Source organism: Lipotes vexillifer, unplaced genomic scaffold (genome assembly GCF_000442215.2).
Source record: "Lipotes vexillifer unplaced genomic scaffold, Lipotes_vexillifer_v1.1 scaffold639, whole genome shotgun sequence".
In the NCBI taxonomy this organism is placed as follows: Eukaryota; Metazoa; Chordata; class Mammalia; order Artiodactyla; family Lipotidae; genus Lipotes; species Lipotes vexillifer.
The window spans coordinates 3,690,469-3,709,494 of NW_006786377.1; the positions used below are offsets into that span (position 1 = coordinate 3,690,469).

General features: G+C 38.6%; 2 protein-coding genes across 4 annotated transcripts in view; one reads left to right on the forward strand and one right to left on the reverse strand.

Annotated features, from left to right (window-relative positions):
• The window catches only part of KATNA1 (katanin catalytic subunit A1), a 36,880-nt gene extending 30,709 nt beyond the window's left edge, over window positions 1-6,171 (forward strand). The window contains exons 8-11 of one of the 2 annotated variants that reach the window (XM_007458760.1): window positions 4,046-4,172; window positions 4,685-4,819; window positions 5,198-5,324; window positions 5,817-6,171. In XM_007458760.1, coding sequence (XP_007458822.1) covers window positions 4,046-4,172; window positions 4,685-4,819; window positions 5,198-5,324; window positions 5,817-6,015 — 588 coding nt within the window. In that variant the 3' untranslated portion in view covers window positions 6,016-6,171. The remainder of the gene's footprint in view (window positions 1-4,045; window positions 4,173-4,684; window positions 4,820-5,197; window positions 5,325-5,816) is intronic. The other variant, XM_007458761.1, reaches the window with a different exon arrangement.
• Window positions 6,172-8,441: 2,270 nt separating this feature from the next.
• Window positions 8,442-19,026, reverse strand: part of GINM1 (glycosylated integral membrane protein 1) — a 26,335-nt gene continuing 15,750 nt past the window's right edge. Inside the window, exons 4-8 of one of the 2 annotated variants that reach the window (XM_007458762.1) lie at window positions 16,499-16,641; window positions 15,805-15,961; window positions 15,128-15,261; window positions 13,574-13,737; window positions 8,442-8,815 (exon numbers count right to left, since the gene is read on the reverse strand). In XM_007458762.1, coding sequence (XP_007458824.1) covers window positions 8,704-8,815; window positions 13,574-13,737; window positions 15,128-15,261; window positions 15,805-15,961; window positions 16,499-16,641 — 710 coding nt within the window. In that variant the 3' untranslated portion in view covers window positions 8,442-8,703. The remainder of the gene's footprint in view (window positions 8,816-13,573; window positions 13,738-15,127; window positions 15,262-15,804; window positions 15,962-16,498; window positions 16,642-19,026) is intronic. The other variant, XM_007458763.1, reaches the window with a different exon arrangement.

Consider the following 19,026-nt stretch of genomic DNA (forward strand, 5'->3'; position numbering starts at 1 on the left):
TCCAGTGGGTAAGACTCCACGCTCCCAGTGCCGGGGGCCCAGGTTCAATCCCTGGTCGGGGAACTAGATCCCGCATGCGTGCCGCAACTAAGAAGTCTGCATGCCGCAACTGAGACCCGGAGTGGCCAAAATAAATAATAAATAAATAAATATTTTTAAAAAATTTTTTATTAAAAAAAAAAATAAGCTAAATAGGGTGAATGGGGACTTCCCTGATGGTCCAGTGGTTAAGACTCCACGCTCCCACTGCAGGGGGCGCAGGTTCAAACTCTGGTTGGGGAACTAAGATATCCTGCATGCCAAAAAAGAAAAAAAAAAAGTAAATAGGGTGAATGGCTAAGTGTGGCCTCTTTGGAGTCCGGTGGCCTGGGTTAAGATCCCACTTCTGTCACTTTCCTAGATGGCTAACTGTGGGAAAATTCCTCTCCTGTCCCTCAGTTGCTTTATGTATAAGAGGAGGACAGTAATTTAGGATCTACCTCTGTAATGTTTGGAGGGTGAAATAAGCCAATACATGTAAACTGCTTAATACAGAGCCTGACTCATAAATATTAACTGTTACTGTTTAAGAGTTATTTGATTTTTTTTTAATGTAGGGTTTTATATTAAGGAAAAAGGACTGTTTTCTTCTATGAGGGAAAGCCTCTTACAAAGTAGTAATTTGCAATATTTTTGTATACTGCGGTTTATAAAGACATATCAAACAACTTATTTTTTACTGGCTTCCCTGGTATTGCCTAGGAGAATCTTAACCATCTTTAAATAAATCCTTGCTTATCTGGAGCGTGCTACTTTGAGTTGCCCACTTGAGCAGTGGCTCAGTCACAAACCAGTGCCTGCAGATTGGAGCTTCTGCCTTTCTGAATTTTGGTTATGGCTCATTTGAAACCACCTTGATTTGCTTCTGTTCATCATATGGACTCTCTCGAGTAAAACTGTACTGCCTCTCATATTTTGGTTTTGACTGCTCTACAGATGACTGCCTCTTGAGTGCCCCTCCCCCTGAATCTCTCAAAGTGAGCATTCCTCAGGGCCTGTATTTTGAATAAGGCCACTTAAATATTATAAAAGTCTGTCCAGGGTTTTTCACATGACATGGTAACAAACACATATAAAAACTTAATTGTATAGTTTTTGTTGTATTGTCAGGAGCTTTCATTTTCAAGTGTCAGAAGTCTAATCAAATGAACAACAATCACAGTTGTTCCAGCAAAATTCCAGAGATTAATGTTTGGTCTCTTTTGAGTCACATGCTTATGCCTGGATCCTCCTGGGCCTCCAGCAGAGTTGGCCTCTCTTGAAGTAATGGAATAAGAATGAGAAAGAGATGATTTACAAATGAAAAAGAGAGCTTCTCTTATCATAAGGAGCCATGCTGTGCAGGCAGAAACTATTGGTTTCCTCTCCAAGTCTCTATATTACTTTCTCAGGTCATCCAAAGCCAATTTTAAATGTGCCACATAGCCTCTGCTTTAAGTCAGACCTTTCTGCACACCCTCAGTATTTGGGAAGACTCAATCTAGTAATTTTTGCTTGAAATTTAATTTTTGTTGTTCTGTTGGTAGATGGTTGCTAGCTAGAATTTCAATTATAAATTTTCTTGCATGTTTGCTTTTTTCTTTCTTTCCCTCCATCCAGTTTATTTTTCTCCCTCTGTTTCTTGAAAAGAAAGTATAAAAATGTTTGTACACAGTACCTAAGATCCAAGTAAGGATACCTTATTAAAAATGTATTATTAGGGCTCTTGGTTAAGAATCTGCCTGCCAATGCAGGGGACACGGGTTCGATCCCTGGTCCAGAAGGATCCCACATGCCACGGAGCAACTAAGCCCTTGCGCCACAACTACTGAGCCTGCACTCTAGAGCCCGCGAGCCACAACTACTGAGCCTGCATGCCACAACTAATGAAGCCTGTGCACCTAGAGCCCGTGCTCTGCAACAAGAGAAGCCACCACAATAAGCCCGCGCACTGCAACAAAGACCCAACGCAGCCAAAAATAAATAAATAAATAAAATTTAAAATTATTATTATTATCTTACTATCCCTTTGGAGGCAGTAGATGACTTAGAATTCAAGTTTTTAACTAGAAAAGAAAGTCAGATTTAACTATTAGTGTTTTCCAAATGAACAGACTAAAACTAAATCTATACTTTGGAAGCACTGTGCTTTCAACACAGTTAATCGCCTCTTAGAGGATACTGAATTATAACCTCATGGTCCAAAGAATTGCTGAACCCAGTACAATTGCGTGTTCAGATCTGTAATGTTCACTTGCCATTGTGGACTTGCATTTTTAGAAGAACCTTTAAAATGCTGTTTGATCAGTTAAGCTCTGTTTTGAGAAATCTTTGCCATCATTTACATTCAAGCTTTCTTGTGCAGTGATTCTGTAAGTTTGGATAGTTTGCGTAAAAAATGATTAACAATAAACATTAGTTACTATAATAAAATGCTTCTTATCAACTATACTCCAATTTAAAAAATGTCTACTAAAAACAAAAAAACACAATAAGTAAATAAAATTAAATGCCTCTTCAGTCTCCTTAAGAAACGGGTGATACTATTGAGTCTTACACAGCTGTTTACTAGATAATACTTGACTAGATCTATTAGTTAATGGATCAGTCTTCCCTGTCCTTTGGTTTGGGGAAGAAATGCATTTAAGGTACAAAAATAAACTTGGGGGATATTATTCAGCCATAAAAAAGAATGAAGTGCTGGGACTTCCTGGTGGCTCAGTGGTGTTAAGAATCCACCTGCCAATGCAGGGGACACGGGTTTGATCCCTGGTCCGGGAAGATCCCACATGCCATGGAGCAACTAAGCCTGTGCGCCACAACTACTGAGCCTGCATGCCACAACTACTGAAGCCTGCGTGCCTAGAGCCCATGCTCTGCAACAAGAGAAGCCACTGCAATGAGAAGCCCGCATGCCACAACAAAGAATAGACCCCGCTATCCGCAACTAGAGAAAGCCTGCGCGCAGCAACGAAGACCCAACGCAGACAAAAAAAAGAGTGAAGTACTGCACATGCTACAATATAGATGAACATTGAAAACACACCAAATGCAAGAAGGCAGAACCAAGGCCATGTGTTGTATGAGCCCATTTATTTGAAATGTCCAGAATAGGTAAATGCAGAAAGACAGAAATAGATTTGTGATTACCAGGGGATAGGGGCAGGGAAGTATGGGTTATTTTTGGAGGCAGTGAAAATGTTCTGGAATTTGATAGTGATGATGGTTGCACAACATTGTTAGTATACTAAATACTGAATTGTCACTTTAAAAAGGTTTAAATGGTGAATTTTATGGTATATGAATTTTATCGCAAAAAAAAAAAAGCTGAGGCCAAAAATTGACCTCTAATTGACAACTTAAGAGGATAAAAATCAGTTGACCCTTGAACAACGTGAAGGTTAATCTGCGTATAACTTATAGTGAGCCCTCTGTATCCACGGTTCTTCTACATCCTTTGGTTCAACCAACCACAGACTGTGTAGTACCGTAGTATTTACTATGGAAAACTATCCACATATGAGTGGACCCATGCAGTTCAAACCCCGAGTTGTTCAAGGGTCAGCTGTACTTGTATTAGTCAAATGAAAAATGGCAATTTAATTAGAATCCCTTAGAGGGAATCTGTGTGATTTTATTTAAGGTAATGGTTCTCTTTAACAAAAATTTTTCTAGAACTTTAGAACACTTGTCAGTATCTGTAAATGTCTTCCCACCATTGTTGTCCATATTATTGTAGTGTACAGGATAATCCTGTATTTATATGACTCATAAACAAATACGTGTTGAATATAATCAGTTATAGTATTGAATAGTATAAAAAATTGCCATATAAGATTTAAGTATATGATAGGTCTATATTAGAAGCTATATTTTAGCTGTTCCAATTCTATCCTCTCTCCCCAGTATTAGGCAGAGAGGAAGAGATGCATAGGGTGGCAGGCTCCACAGCTCTTTTCTAATTGCTAAACTATAGATGACTTTTAAATGAAATAAAAACCTGGTGTTGCATGCTTTCTCCCTTTAGGCTCGATTTTACTCTCCAGCCACCATATTTATTGATGAGATAGATTCCATTTGTAGCCGTAGAGGGACTTCCGAAGAGCACGAGGCAAGCAGAAGGGTGAAAGCCGAGCTGCTGATTCAGATGGACGGTATGCCTGTGTCACTGCATGAGCTGAGCAAGCCCCACTCATAGTGCTGACCCACACAGCCCCAGTGACGTGGGGCTGGCCAGTAGGTCCTGGAGATTGCCAGCGGTAAACTGGGTGCACTGACAGCAGTGACACACCAGCAATTATGGCTGTTTATTCACAGGACACCCTCTGTCATACACACTGATCTCATTTTTAGCCATGAATTTGAAACAAATGCCGATTAATTGGCCTTAGAGAGGGATACGTATGGTTTTGAAGAATTTTTTAAATTGCTATGTAGTTGTGCTGAACTAGTCTTTTGATCAAATCTATTTTGAGTCCTATTTTTTGCACACGGCAAAAACTCATTTTTCTTGGACCACAAATTCACATACGTACCAGTTAGCTTTATAAGTCTTAGGGAGGCTTGATGATTACCCTGCTTTTAATGTTGTGCTAAATATTTGATGATCTTTAAGTAGTTGAGCTTTGTTTTTTATTTTTTTACTGTGTTCTTATCCATCCTCGAGGTGTTGGAGGTGCTTCTGAAAATGATGACCCTTCCAAAATGGTTATGGTTCTGGCAGCTACTAATTTTCCCTGGGATATTGATGAGGCTTTAAGACGACGTCTTGAAAAAAGAATCTATATTCCATTGCCATCAGGTATCTTTATTTGAATCAGAAAGGTCATGTTAACTCTTAGATAGTTTTGCTTAGAAATTTTAAAATTTGTTATTAATTAACTTTTCAAGACAAATGTAGGATGTCTTTCCTTATTTTAACTGGTTTGGCTATATCTGGAGCCTAAAGCCTTGATATTAGGAAATTTAAAATTCAATGAAGTACTTCCATTTAAAAAAATAAAAATTAATTAATTAAAATTTAAAAATAAATACAGTAAATTCAGTAAGGAATAGGTCTTAAATTTTTTAAGCAAATGAGCTCTAAGAATTGGAAAACAACTTCTCAAAGTAGACTGGAGAAAAATAAAACATTGTTTATGTTGAAGGCTTATATTTTTAAATTTGTTTCTACCAATAGCAAAAGGCAGGGAGGAGCTATTACGAATAAGTCTACGTGAGCTGGAATTGGCTGATGATGTTGACCTTGCAAGTATAGCAGAAAACATGGAAGGTTATTCAGGTGCGGACATTACCAACGTGTGCAGGTATGAATTATTTTGGAAGCACAGGTGTTTTGTCTTTTTTTTTTTTTTGAAGCGTAGGTTTTTGTGGGTATAAGCTTCTATTATGAAGTTTTTATGCTGAATTAAGATAGATGAAGAATAAAGACCCACATTATAATCTAGTCAGAGACACAAGTTTTGGTATTAAGTTAGTGTTAGCTAACAGCCTCTCTCCTGTCTCTGTGATGCTTATTCTTAATATTATGGTACACTTTTAATAAAATTGAATTGCTATCTTATTATATCCTTTTAATTCTTCTTGGGCTTTTTGCTCAGATTCAACTGCTAAAAAAACAACTCAAAAACGGGCCTTATAGTCCAGTACTGGATTCTCTGCAATACTACATATGTATATGTAATAAGATAATTACAGAATAACATATGCACTGAAAAATCTTTTTGTTTACACATTTTTATTCAACCAAAACATCATTTTGTGGTTTTTTGGTTTTGCTTTTTAAATTTAAAACCTAGGGATGCATCCTTGATGGCAATGAGAAGGCGTATTGAAGGTCTGACCCCAGAAGAAATCAGAAATCTTTCAAGAGAAGAAATGCACTTGCCTACAACTATGGAGGATTTTGAAATGGCTTTAAAAAAGGTTTCTAAGTCAGTATCTGCTGCAGACATTGAAAGATATGAGAAGTGGATATTTGAGTTTGGATCATGCTAAATTCTCACACGTAAACTGTGAGAAACCTGCATTATGTGTTTGAATAATAATTAAAAGTAGTACGTCATTGCACCAAGCGCTATATTTTTTTAAATTTTCATAATGGTAAGAGTGAAACAAAAAAGTATGATTCTGAATAAAGGAAATTTTTAAAAGTTACAAGCAAATATGTTTTACTTTAGCATTACTGTATTTCTCTTTCACTGACAACAAATGTTGCGGCACAGATGCTATTACTTAGCTTGGAAAACTGTCTTATATGTACATCTAAGTATACCATCTTCTCTTCCACTGCCTGCGGCTGCTCTTCCTTCTAAAGAATAAGACTGGCTCTAGCTCCACAGGTGCCAGTGGATAGCTGAAAATTCCTGAACATTTTTATACAAGTAGCCATTTGATGCACGAACCACACCCATTGTGCTTTCCTTCCTGCGTGGTGTTATGGTAACGTCCCTCCTCGTCCTGAGAGAGCTTTAAAGGCCCTTCATTTTACTGTGCATTTAAAAGGAAAAAATATATACATCTATATAAAACCTTGCCTGCCTTACTTTATTCTGCCTGTGTAAGAGGCTGCACTGTAGGCAAGTAGATACTTTTCAGCCCGTGCTGCTCACTGTACTCCAGTGAAACGCATTAACCCATCACTCATGGATACAAAGCATAAATAAAATATGTAATAGTTAATGATGGAAGTAAAAGTTAATAAATGAAATAAAGGTTAATGGTATAAAATTTTAGGTAAGATTTTTATTTATAATTACTTGTAAAAAACACTGTGGCGGCCCAACCATAGAAAACAGAGCCTCAAGAAGACTGAGTGTCTTGCCGTGGTCCCAAGCCTCACAGGTAAGGGGAGAAGTCAGGATGGGAATTGCTGACTGCAAAGTCTACACGCTCCAACAAAAGCCTCCTACATTGTTCTCCTCACTAGAATCTTCAAGCTTATGCTTAATGGATGAAATAAGACCCTGTCATCATTTAAAGTTAGAACTGGTGATTTCTAGCAACTGAGAGAATGAGGAGGACATAAAAAGATAAAGTGTTACCAGCTGGGTGACTTGAGGATCAAACTGTAAACTGCATACTATGATTTATTCGTCTATAATATGGAGATAGCACATTATAGGGCTGTTATTCCTTATTAAAAACACCTAGGCAGGACTTGCCTGGTGGCACAGTGGTTAAGAATCCGCCTGCCAATGCAGGGGACACGGGTTCGAGCCCTGGTCTGCGAAGATCCCACGTGAGTCTGCGTGCCACAACTACTGAAGCCCACGTGCCTAGAGCCCGTGCTCCACAACGAGAGAAGCCACCGCAATGCGAAGCCTGCGTGCCTCAACGAAGAGTAGCCCCTGCTCACTGCAACAAGAGAAAACCCACGTGCGGCAACGAAGACCCAACACAGCCAACAATAAAATTAATTAATTAATTAAAAAAGAAAAAAGAATCCGCCTGCCAATGCAGGGGACACAGGTTCGAGCCCTGGTCCGGGAAGATCCCACATGCCTTGGAGCAGCAGCCCATGTGCCACAACTACTGCCCGCACGCCTAGAGCCTATGCTCTGCAACAAGAGAAGCCACCACAATAAGAAGCCCGCAACGAAGAGTAGCCCCCGCTGACCGCAACTAGAGAAAGCCTGCGCGCAGCAACGAAGACCCAACACGGCCAAAATTAAATAAATATTAAAAAAACAAACAGGCAGAATGAAACATCACTCCTTTACTGCCTTTATCTTTCCTCCACACATATTTCTATTTAGCCAAAATCTAAGGTGGTTGGTCTTAAAAATCAGTCATTTCTTTTTTGAATAATGTGTTTTAAATGATGGGTTGCAATCAAAAGAAGAATTTTAATAAGTATTATATGTCCTAGATCACATTGTAAAATATTTGTCAATTTGGGTGATGGTTAAACACTATTGTAGGGTAAATAAGATTATATTTAGAACCACAAGAGCAAAGGCACGTTGTAATTCCATGACATTGATGGACTCATTAACTGATGTGAGCCTTGCTTTCAGCCAGTGTTACGTGAAAGCAGCTATTATATATAAGTAACTCGCACATGAGCAAAGTTTTTATTCCAAAAAGATTGTACTTTTTTCTTCAAAAAAATTTATTTTTAGAGTGAGAACATGTCACTGTTTTAAAATCCTGGTTCATTCAAGGTAAGTAGTCTTGGTACAGGATACAATTAAATCATGATATACTTCAGTGATTTTATACTGAGTCACATACTTAATATTAAGGCACATTGTACTCAATAAAAAAATAAGTGTTAAGTTCTTGAGCTTTTAAATTAGAATTTCATAAAGTGCTTTTCATAAAGTCTTATATATTATAGCAATTAAGTGTATATAATTTCATTAACAAAGGCACCTTGAAAAGTATTGGCACATGGCATTTTGTCTTGCCCTTTTTTTTTGTTTTTTGGTAGTTTCAAAGTTTCTTCACATCTTCTCTTCCATTTCATTTAAATTTTCTTTAATAACTCACCATATGAACAGCCAGCCCCGTTAATAAGGTGAACTTTAACTATCACTTTAAAGGTCAAGTTTTAGGCAGTTTTAGGAGTTTAGCAATTTCTTTACTGTACAAACTGATTCCTAACGATTTAAAGAAAATTATATTCGAGCGGCAAATTTGAACCAATAGACTAATTCTGAGTCCATGATTTGAGATGGTGTATTAAACACATGTTTTATCTTCAGGGTTTTCTGCTGTTTTCTCAGTACCATCTGGATGTAAGTTGACAGCTGTCACAGGCATAACGTTCACTTTATCCAACTGAAGGATTCCTCTGAAATAAAAAATTTAAAGTAAGATAGGGTTACTTCGAGGTTATAATTAAATATATACCTGAGGTTAGGTAATTTTGCTTCATTTAGTTTATGATGGTTATATAAATCCTAAGTCCAAAGTTCACTTTAACCAAACTGATTGAGGGAACAGAAAGGAATAAGAGGAAGTTCTTTACCTGGTACTGTAGGAGATGACAGGGTAAGTTACAGATCTCCAAGGCAAACAGAGTCCTAGATTTGCACAAGTTGGGCAAGAAGACTAGGCCCAAGCATCTTTCTAACCAGTACTCCAGTGGAACACAACCTTAGATCGTTAGACAGCATTTCTGCTGTTACTAAAATACCTGACCAGGGAGATCTTTGGATTGGATCCATAACCCTGTATTGCAAGCTCAGTATTACCCTAATCAGAATGTAAACAGAAGTTAGTTGTTTATAGACCTGAACAAGCTGATTTTGAAGTTCACAAGGGAGAAACTACAAGAATAGCTGTAACATTTTTTTAAAAAAGAACAATGCAGAGAAGAGACAGTTGCCCTAACCAGCTAGCAGAGAATTTATTAAAACACTATTTATTAAATTAAAACCATGCTACTGGCACAGGAATAGACTAGATCACTGGAAGAAGAGAGTCCAGAAACATGGGAATTTAGTTCGTAATAAGGTAATATTCCAAGTCAATGGGCAATAGAACAATGGCCTCTCTGGGAAGCAAAATCAACTAGCTCAAACAATACACAAAAGTGATGGTAAAAACTAAGTTTTAAGAAAACAATGTAAGTTTAAGATGGGAAAGGTCTATTTGAGAAAAAATTAAATCCTAGAAGCCATAAAGAGAAAACGTGAATTGTCCTGACCCCAAATTTAAAATTCCTGTGTGACACGGAATACCATAAATAAAAGCAAAAGACAAATCATAGTCTGGGATTTAAAAATATACATAGGGGCTTCCCTGGTGGAGCAGTGGTTGAGAGTCCGCCTGCCGATGCAGGGGACGCGGGTTCGTGCCCCGGTCCGGGAGGATCCCACATGCCGCGGAGCGGCTGGGCCCATGAGCCATGGCCGCTGAGCCTGCACGTCCGGAGCCTGTGCTCTGCAACGGGAGGGGCCGTGGCGGTGAGAGGCCCGCGTACCGCACAAAAAATAAAAATAAAAATAATAAAAAATAAAAATATACATATATCTGCAATACATATTATGTATGTATAACAGACAAAGGAGCCCTACAGGTTAATGATTACAAAAGGCAATACAACTGAAAAATGGGCAAAGGTTCTAAATAGGCATGTCACGGGAGAAATATATACAGCTAAGCATCACAAAGATGCTAGACTTAGCTAGACCTAGACTAGTAAAGATGGTAGTAAGAAGAAAATGGAAATTAAAATGAGATTTTTGTCCACAGTATAAAAAGCAAAAAAGATTGCTATCAGGTGTTGAGAAGATGTTAAATACATATACTCTGACCCAGTAATTTCACCTTTTAGGACTCTATCCTACATAAATATACATGTGCAAAGAGATATATGAACATTTAAGAATATACACTAGAGCATTATTGGAAGTAACATGAAATTGGAAATTACCTAAATGTCTAATGAAGGAATGGTTATACTATGGCATACCCATACTGTGAAACACTATGCAGCCATAAAAAGAGTAAGTCCATATATGTATTGATAGGAAAAGATCTTAAGCCCATGGGTACCAAACTGCACTGAGCATGGCTCACAGAGGTGCTACAGAATATTTAAAAATTTCAAGACTTCTTCAGACAGAAATATTGTATGATATCGCTTATATGCAGAATCTTAAAAGAAATGATACAAATGAACATATTTACAAAACAGAAATGGACTCACAGACTTAGAGAATGAACTTATGGTTACCAGGGGGGGAAGGGTGGAGGGAAGGCACAGTTAGGGAGTTTGGGATTGACATGTACACACTGCTATATTTAAAAAGAATAACCAACAAGGACCTACTGTATAGCACAGGGAACTCTGCTTAATGCTATGTGGCAGCCTGGATGGGAGGGGAGTCTGGGGGAGAATGGATACCTGTATATGTATGGCTGAGTTACTTTGCTGTGCAAACTACCACAACATTGTTAATCGGCTATACTCCAATATAAAATAAAAAGTTAAAAAATAAAATTCAAGACTTTATGTGTAATACTAGCTTGAGGGTAGTTAACGATTTTAACATTACATTGTACTACACATTCTTTTTTCAATGAGGTCTCATCTTTGCAAAGCTGGATTTGGGGCAGTTATTGTGATAAAAAGCAAATACAGTACAAAAAACTAATGTTGAATGGGAAATGAGGGTGGCAGTGTCCAATCTGATTCTAAGATATGAGTATTGTGTAGTGCCCTATAGGTACACAATCCCATTAGTAAGTTAAGAAATAAAAAATATTTTTTCTTTCAATTTTATTTCTGGCCTAGGTAAGGGCACCAAGAAAAAATTCCTGGCACACTAGAGTGCTATGAACCAAGAAAGTTTGGGAACCTCTCTTATAAGTGAGTAATACAACTTGTGGGACAGTTAAGAGTCTAGATTGATAAACAATTATAAGTATCTAGTATACAATTACACATCAATACACAGAATTTGGATAAAAGATGCATACCCAAACAGTTAACAATTACTACCTCTAGATACAAGAATTAAAGAACAGGGAAGTGAAAAGGTACTTTTAACTTTCTGTATTGATAAAATTTCTACTACCAGAAAGAATCCTCAGTACAATTGCCAATGATAAGAGTATATTGAAAATAAGGTTTTTAATTTTACATTGCATTTTTTCACACAGAGGAGCCCATGATAAATAAAACATTTGGTAAAAGAACAATTAAAAAATTTACAACACTGTTTTCTATGTAGATTTGCATAACAAAGATAAAAAAAAAAGTCCTGAGCTTCCTGGCAGTCAAAGGAAAAAGGAAGAAGTTATAGAATTATTATTATTATTATTATTATTATTAAGTTATAGACTTTTCATTATCAGAAAGAAATGGAAAATGGGAATTCTCCAGGGGAAACACAAACTAAAAGGTGGGAGGGGCACTAATATTTATTTACTCTCAGTTGCTCTGCTTGTATTATGACTTTGACCTCTAACAATCCTTTAAGGGAGGCATTAGTTCAGTGTTACACATGAAGAAATGGAAATTTTGAAGACCTTGACAAGTGGAAAAAAAGCAAATGTTTAAATTGGGTCTTTTTTTAAAAAAAATAAATCCTATGGTCTTCTCCACATAGTCCAGTGTAATTTAGCTAAGCCAAAAATTGTGGTCATCGGGCTTCCCTGGTGGCGCAGTGGTTAAGAATCCACCTGCCAATGCAGGGGACGTGGGTTCGATCCCTGGTCCGGGAAGATCCCACACGCCGTGGAACAACTAAGCCCGTGCGCCACAACAACTGAGCCTGTGCTCTAGAGCCCGCGCTCTAGAGCCCGCGAGCCACAACTACTGAGCCCGTGTGTCACAACTACTGAAGACCACACGCCTAGAGCCTGTGCTCCGCAACAAGAGAAGCCACTGCAATGAGAAGCCTGCGCACCGCAATGAGGAGTGGCCCCCCACTCGCTGCAACCAGAGAAAAGCTCGCGCGCAGCAAGCAAGACCCAGCACAGCCAAAAATAAATAAAAATTAAAAAAAAAAATTGTCATCTCTATTGAGATTTACTTCTAGTAAGACGACTAAAATGACTAGTTATTTAACTTGTAAAAATGCCAACAATAAATTCATTTTAAAATTTATAAAATAATTTCTTACAGTTAAAAAAAAAATCAAGCTGTACAGAAGGGGAAAAAGTGAAGGTCTCTCCACTCCTGCTCTCATTCTCACTTCTTAGACATAACATCTCCCTTGTCATTCTGGAAACCTGCATTTATATACATATACACGTACTTTTCTTTTACCCAAATTGGATGATACCATTAGGCAACTTTTTCCCCCATCTAATACATCTTGGACTTCTTTTATTTATTTTTTTCTTTATTTCTTTCTTTCTCTTTGCGGTACGCGGGCCTCTCACTGCTGTGGCTTCTCCCGTTGCGGAGCACAGACTCCGGACGCCCAGGCTCAGTGGCCATGGCTCACGGGCCCAGCCGCTCCACGGCATGTGGGATCTTCCCGGACCGGGGCACGAACCCGTGTTCCCTGCATCGGCAGGCGGACTCTCAACCACTGCGCCACCAGGGAAGTCCGGACTTCTTCCTTTTATAAGACGCACAGAATCCCACTGCATGTGTGAACCATTAGCTATCAACCTCCACCTATAAACAGTTCAGAGTTTTCCTCTTTTGCTTTTGTTTTTTGTTATAAGCAGTGCTGCCGTGAATATCCCGTTAGTCTTCAAAAATTTACTTCATTTTAAATTGATACTTTGGGGTTGAAAATAGTGAAGCCCTCTTGTTTCATTTCTTTCTTATTATACACATTGCCATTTTCCATTATAGAGATTTGTTTCCTTTCTCTCTCTAATAAACTAAGTTCTTACACAGCAGAGTTTGTCCTATCCACATAAGAATTCCCAAGACAAGTGTCTTGACCATAACAGGTATCTAATAAATGTCTTTTAATTTTGCTAAAGTTGAAAGATGGGCTAGAAAAAAAAAGATGTTATTTTCCCTCCCACTTCTCTTATCCTTCCTAATGTTTGTATTTTCCACTCTGAAATAGAGTAAATACAACTACTTTTTAATCATTAAAAATACTAAAATTGATCCAAAATAAGAAATACTTACTTGTATTCACAAACTGGGAAAAGCACCTTTAAGATGGTTATTACTATAACTGCTCCTATAATTCCAACCACCATGACATTCAAAAACATAAAGAATACTGGGAAAACACTACACCAGAACCTGCACAGATCTTTTCTGAACTTTTCCATCCACTGACACATCACCTTTAAAAAAAAAAGGGTTTTCATTAGATACGCAAGTTTCATTTGAGCTCTAAGAAACTTTAAAACTTATGTTCTAGTTTTGGGTGATGATAACATTATATACCTTGACTGGTGGTGGTTACATGGGTGTCTGCACTTGTCAAAACTTATCTAACTGTCCATTTTAAGTGGGTGCATTTTATTTTTCAATGTACCTCAGTTATTTACAATTTAAAAAATTATGCAAAAGAGGCACAGAAATGTTGCTATATTTACAATTATTTACACTGCTGTCTAACCGTAAACCAAGTGAAAATAATTGCTAATTGACAAGAAGAAAGCTAGTCCACTTACATAAAATGGACCCGTCAACTATGTGTTTCCAATATTTGGAGGACAAGAGAAGGAGAGAGAGACAAACATATCAGTCGCTTTTGAAACAGACAGGGCATTCACTGTGCACAAAACCTATTTCTGTACTTAAACAGTGACAGAAGAAACTCAGGTGTGCTTTTGATGGCATGGGCTTTGAAGAGTCTGTTCTTGGGCTTCCTTGCTCTGAAGGAGATGGGGCAGACAGTGAGGGCGCTAGAGTTCAGGCAGCACAAAGTGACCTGGATTTCTCCAGCGACCCCACGCAAGCAGTCCTAACCTTCAGTGAGAACCTCTTCGAAGAATCATCTCTGGAATCCATTTTGACTAACCACAGATCCTGCTCATTTAAATGTAAATTATTCTGAGTGAGGGGCCTAGCTAACATAGAGATTCCAGGATACTCTCTCTGAACCCAGAATATCTTCCCAGTCAGCAGTATAATGTCACTAAGAATATACAAGTCCTTAACAGGTGCCAGTGCGTATTTACATTTGCACCCATCTTATTTCAGTGCTCACAACAACCTGACGAGAAAGGCATCACTTTACGGACCTTTGCTGTACGGATAAAGGTTAGAGAGGCTAGGAACTTGTCCAAGATGATACAACTAGTGAAGTGGCAGAAGCAGGATTCAAACCTAGGCAGTCTGATTCCAGAAAGTACACTCTTTACCAAGTGTGTTTAGTCACTGCACACGGTCCTGAGGGGACCATGCATGTGTGTTTGTGTTAGAAGTCACAGAATAAACAGACAAATGGGGACATGAGAAAGCCTCTGAAACGGAAGATCCCAAACAAAATGAAATCTAATGCCTTAATCATCATTATCTGACTGCATTACTAAGTGAAACTTGAAAAGGAAGATAGGAATACCTAAAAATATCACAGTAAAACAGTGATGAGTTCATTATTAACAATATCCCGCGGATCCAATCCTCATGGTTTCCACCTCATTTTAAATGCTGATATTTATTTTCTTTACCATAACCATAAATGCTTGTCGTACATATAAAGAGAACCCCAAACGCCTGATTTACCTTATAGGAAGATGGAGGCTCTGCTCTGAGAGGAGTTTCAGGTAATTTGCCAGGTAAAGCGTCTTCATTTACAGTGGTTTCCACATTCCTGATAAGATACTGGCTGGTGGTCTGCAATGAACTAACACTTTCTCCTGAGGAGGAAGAGCCAGATTACCAAAATGCTAGGCATATGCTGGTGTCTCTCCCACCAGTCCTAAGACTACTACACCAGTAACATTTCAGATAGCAAGAACATACATTTTTCCATGGTAGAGAAACAAACATTTGATTGTTTAGCTTTAAATGCCAGAAAGGAACCCCAAATTTAGACAGTTAAAAGGGAGCTACAGCAGTTATGATTCTGTCACACAGAAAGTCAAATTTTTTAAAGTTCTGTGTTTCAGTGGGAAAAATGGATACTTCCTCCTCTAAATGAACTTAAATGAACGACATTCTTATTATGTATTTTGTGATGATTACCCAGACTAAGAGTAGATAGATGAATACAGCAAAATGTCACTCTGTAATCAGCATTGATCACACTCTGCAAAGTCCTCAAATGGATATATAAAGCAATACATGTTATAAAGCATTTTTAAGAGAAGCTTACTTCGAAACATATTAATTATGATTAAAAAGTTACCAACTAAAGAAATAATTTCCTTAACACTTTAAATAATGGTATTTTAAAGTACCTTTTTTGGAGAGGTTGGGAAGGGTAAATAAAATGTCACTGTCTCGGGAAATCGAGTACAGCATGCTTTCTTCCAAAGGCAGGGTGTAGTTTGAATGTCGGAGTATTCCCTGATTCTTAACTAAAATATCGATTTCAGTAATGTCCTTCTGTTGAGCCTATGAGAAAATATAAGCAATTACTCTTTATTTTAAATAATGGCACAACCTGGTAAGAAACTAAAACTGAATTTTCCTCCCTGATTTCTGAAACTAAAAACCTTGTCCTAGTCACACACAATTCCTCTTTCTTTCCCCCCCACTTTAAGACATTTAATTTGCAACTTTAATCACATAGTGTGCTCACTATTAGAGGCTCGCTCTCAGTTCCATTTCATTGACTTAGAGAGACTTAGCCAGAGGAAATGGCAGCAGAGCTACGAACCAAATTCAATCTCTTCACTTACTTGCTCTGTTTAATGATGTTTACAATATTTTAAAGTGATATAAACATGTATGAATATGATCTTTTTTAAAATTAAGACTTCAAATGCTAAACAAGTAAAAAATTCTGAGTGACTGGATACACGCAACACTAACGTAACTTTTTTCCTTATTAAGTCAGAAATAAATAGTAAAATAACTGAACACATGCATAACACTGAGCACAAATCTTTATAATTAAATTCTCAGTTAGTAAGCATAATACTATCTTACTTGTTTTCCATCAATCTCGACTACCTCTTCTTGAACGACAATTAGTTGCAAACTGGAACCAGATGTCATAGGCCACTCATGAACTAAAATCCTTACACTGACAATTCCAGAATATCCTTTTTCCTCCAGATTTTCATTCTTCACTATAAAAAAAAAAGTAGTGACAGCTTTGAACAAAAATTGCCACCAAATCAGTTACTGCATTTGATTATTTTGATGACATTTACATGGAATGAGACAGTTGTATACCAGTATCTTTGCCTTTCTTCATCTCGACCTCATATTGATGCTTCAGATCTATGAAAACAAAGACAACTTGACAAATCCTTACAATCCTTATACTCATTTGAAAAGGGGAAAATGCTTGATGGCCTTTAGGTCTCATACGGAACTCCACACTAGCCACATCCTTCCTATTCTTTTATATACATTGTCAATGAGGAACCGACGAGGCGTTAACTATTTACAAAGCAGGCCGGAAGACACAGACAATCCCACGTTTTAGCAAAGTGAGCACGTTCATCCATCCATTCATTTGTTCACAAAATCCAGTGACAGAAGGGGCCCAAGCAGTAAGGACACTTGAGGCTTTTTCTCAATCCTGTCTCCTGTAAGCGACTCGTTACTGTTGGAGAGGTCAGGAATGGGGAAGAGGGTGGGAGAGCCCTTAATGACTCTCCACTAATGGACGATGCGGTAGGATCAGCTACCGGCCCTGCTCCTCTCTAGCTGAGAAACCCCGCTCCACCCTGGTGGTGACGGGGTGTGGCAGCTGCAGCTGGCTTATAAAGCCAAGAAAGTGAAAGAGATAGAAAAAGATAAATCAACAGAAACCAACGAAACTGCCGCAAAAGAAGCATTTTGCTTCTGTTCCTCAAATGCTATTGTCTGAGAATCACTTGCCGAAAAGGAACCCAGATGGATATTCTGCATGCATATCCAGCTGCTAAAGTGATGCTGTGCCTTTGTAGAGATGTTCCCTTGATCTAGAACGCTCTCCATGGGCTTCCCTGGTGGCGCAGTGGTTAAGAATCTGCCTGCCAATGCAGGGGACACGGGTTCGAGCCCTGGTCCGGGAAGATCCCACATGCTGCGGAGCAACTAAACCTGTGTGCCACAACTACTGAGCCTGCGCTCCAGAGTCCACGAGCCACAACTCCTGAAGCCTGGGCGCCTAGAGCCCGTGCTCTGCAACAAGAGAAACCACCGCAGCGCGAAGCCCACGCACTGCAATGAAGAGGAGCCCCCGCTCACCGCAACTAGAGAAAAGCCCGCGTGCAACAACAAAGACCCAACACAGCCAAACATAAATAAATAAAATAAAGTTTTAAAAAATGTTATAGAATGCCCTCCATTACTCAGTATCCTCCCATACATTTTTAATAAACTCCTACGTGGGTAGTTCTAGATACCATATCCCTACAATGCTGAGTTCATGCCTTTTTTTTTTTTATAAGCACTAACTTTCTTGTAGTGTAGCTCTTAGTTTAGAAACCTGTCTCCTCAACTAGGCTGAGTTCTTTGAGAGAATGCATCAAGTTTATTGTTCTATAGCCTTTGTGAATCAGTGATTCCAGAATTATAAATACATAATTTAAAGTAAATATCTTATCACAAATTGTCAATAATGTTCAGACACCTGGTCTAGTGGTTCTAAATCCTAACTATGCATCAGAATCACCTGGGAACAGTATAGATGCCAGAGCCTCATTCTAATCTTAATAAATCAAAATCTCTGGGGGGTGTATAGACTAACATTTGTAATTTTTTAAACAGGTACAGATATTTTTATTGAGAAACAAGTGGCCTAACCCTTGGTCTCAATCTTCCTTGACTTCTCTGTTTCTGTTAATACACCCACCCTTCTCCAGCCTACCGAGGACAGGAGTTACTAGGTTACCTTTGCCTTCTTTACCCTCATCCTCTGTATCCAGTCAGTTGCTTCCTTTGGACCATTCCAAAGTGTCTCTCATATTTGTCCTTTGCATCTCCACCTACCTCCCCACCCAGTGTCTAGTTCATTATCTACTTACCATTACGATACTTACCTATTCTCCCCTTCCGTAACCCCTCCCCCCTTCAAACCATTCACACCACAGCACCAGATTAATCTTACCATGGCATGGTTTTGACTATACAGTCTCCTGTGCAAACGCCTCCAGCAGCGCCCCCGTGACCTCTTTGGTGGTTCTCTGCCCGGTCCTCCTCCTTCAGGCTCGTTGCAGTGTGCCCTCTCTCTAGTCTGCCTAACTTCCCTCACATCCTCTGAGGCTCCTAACTGGAAAACTTCCCTTCTCTCGTGGTCCATGTCAGTGTTTTCACTGTTTACCCATCAGCCTCCCTCATGGAACAGAGGGCTCCTCATCAGCCTAGTTGTATGCCCAAAGGCCAGTGCACTAGGACACAGATTCAGTGCATGAGAAAATGCAGTCATATAAATACATCAAAGCAGGGACCCTTCAGACTCCAAAGCTGGTACTGCTGCTGTAGAATAAAACTAAAAGCCCTCCATATTCTGACTTTCCCTA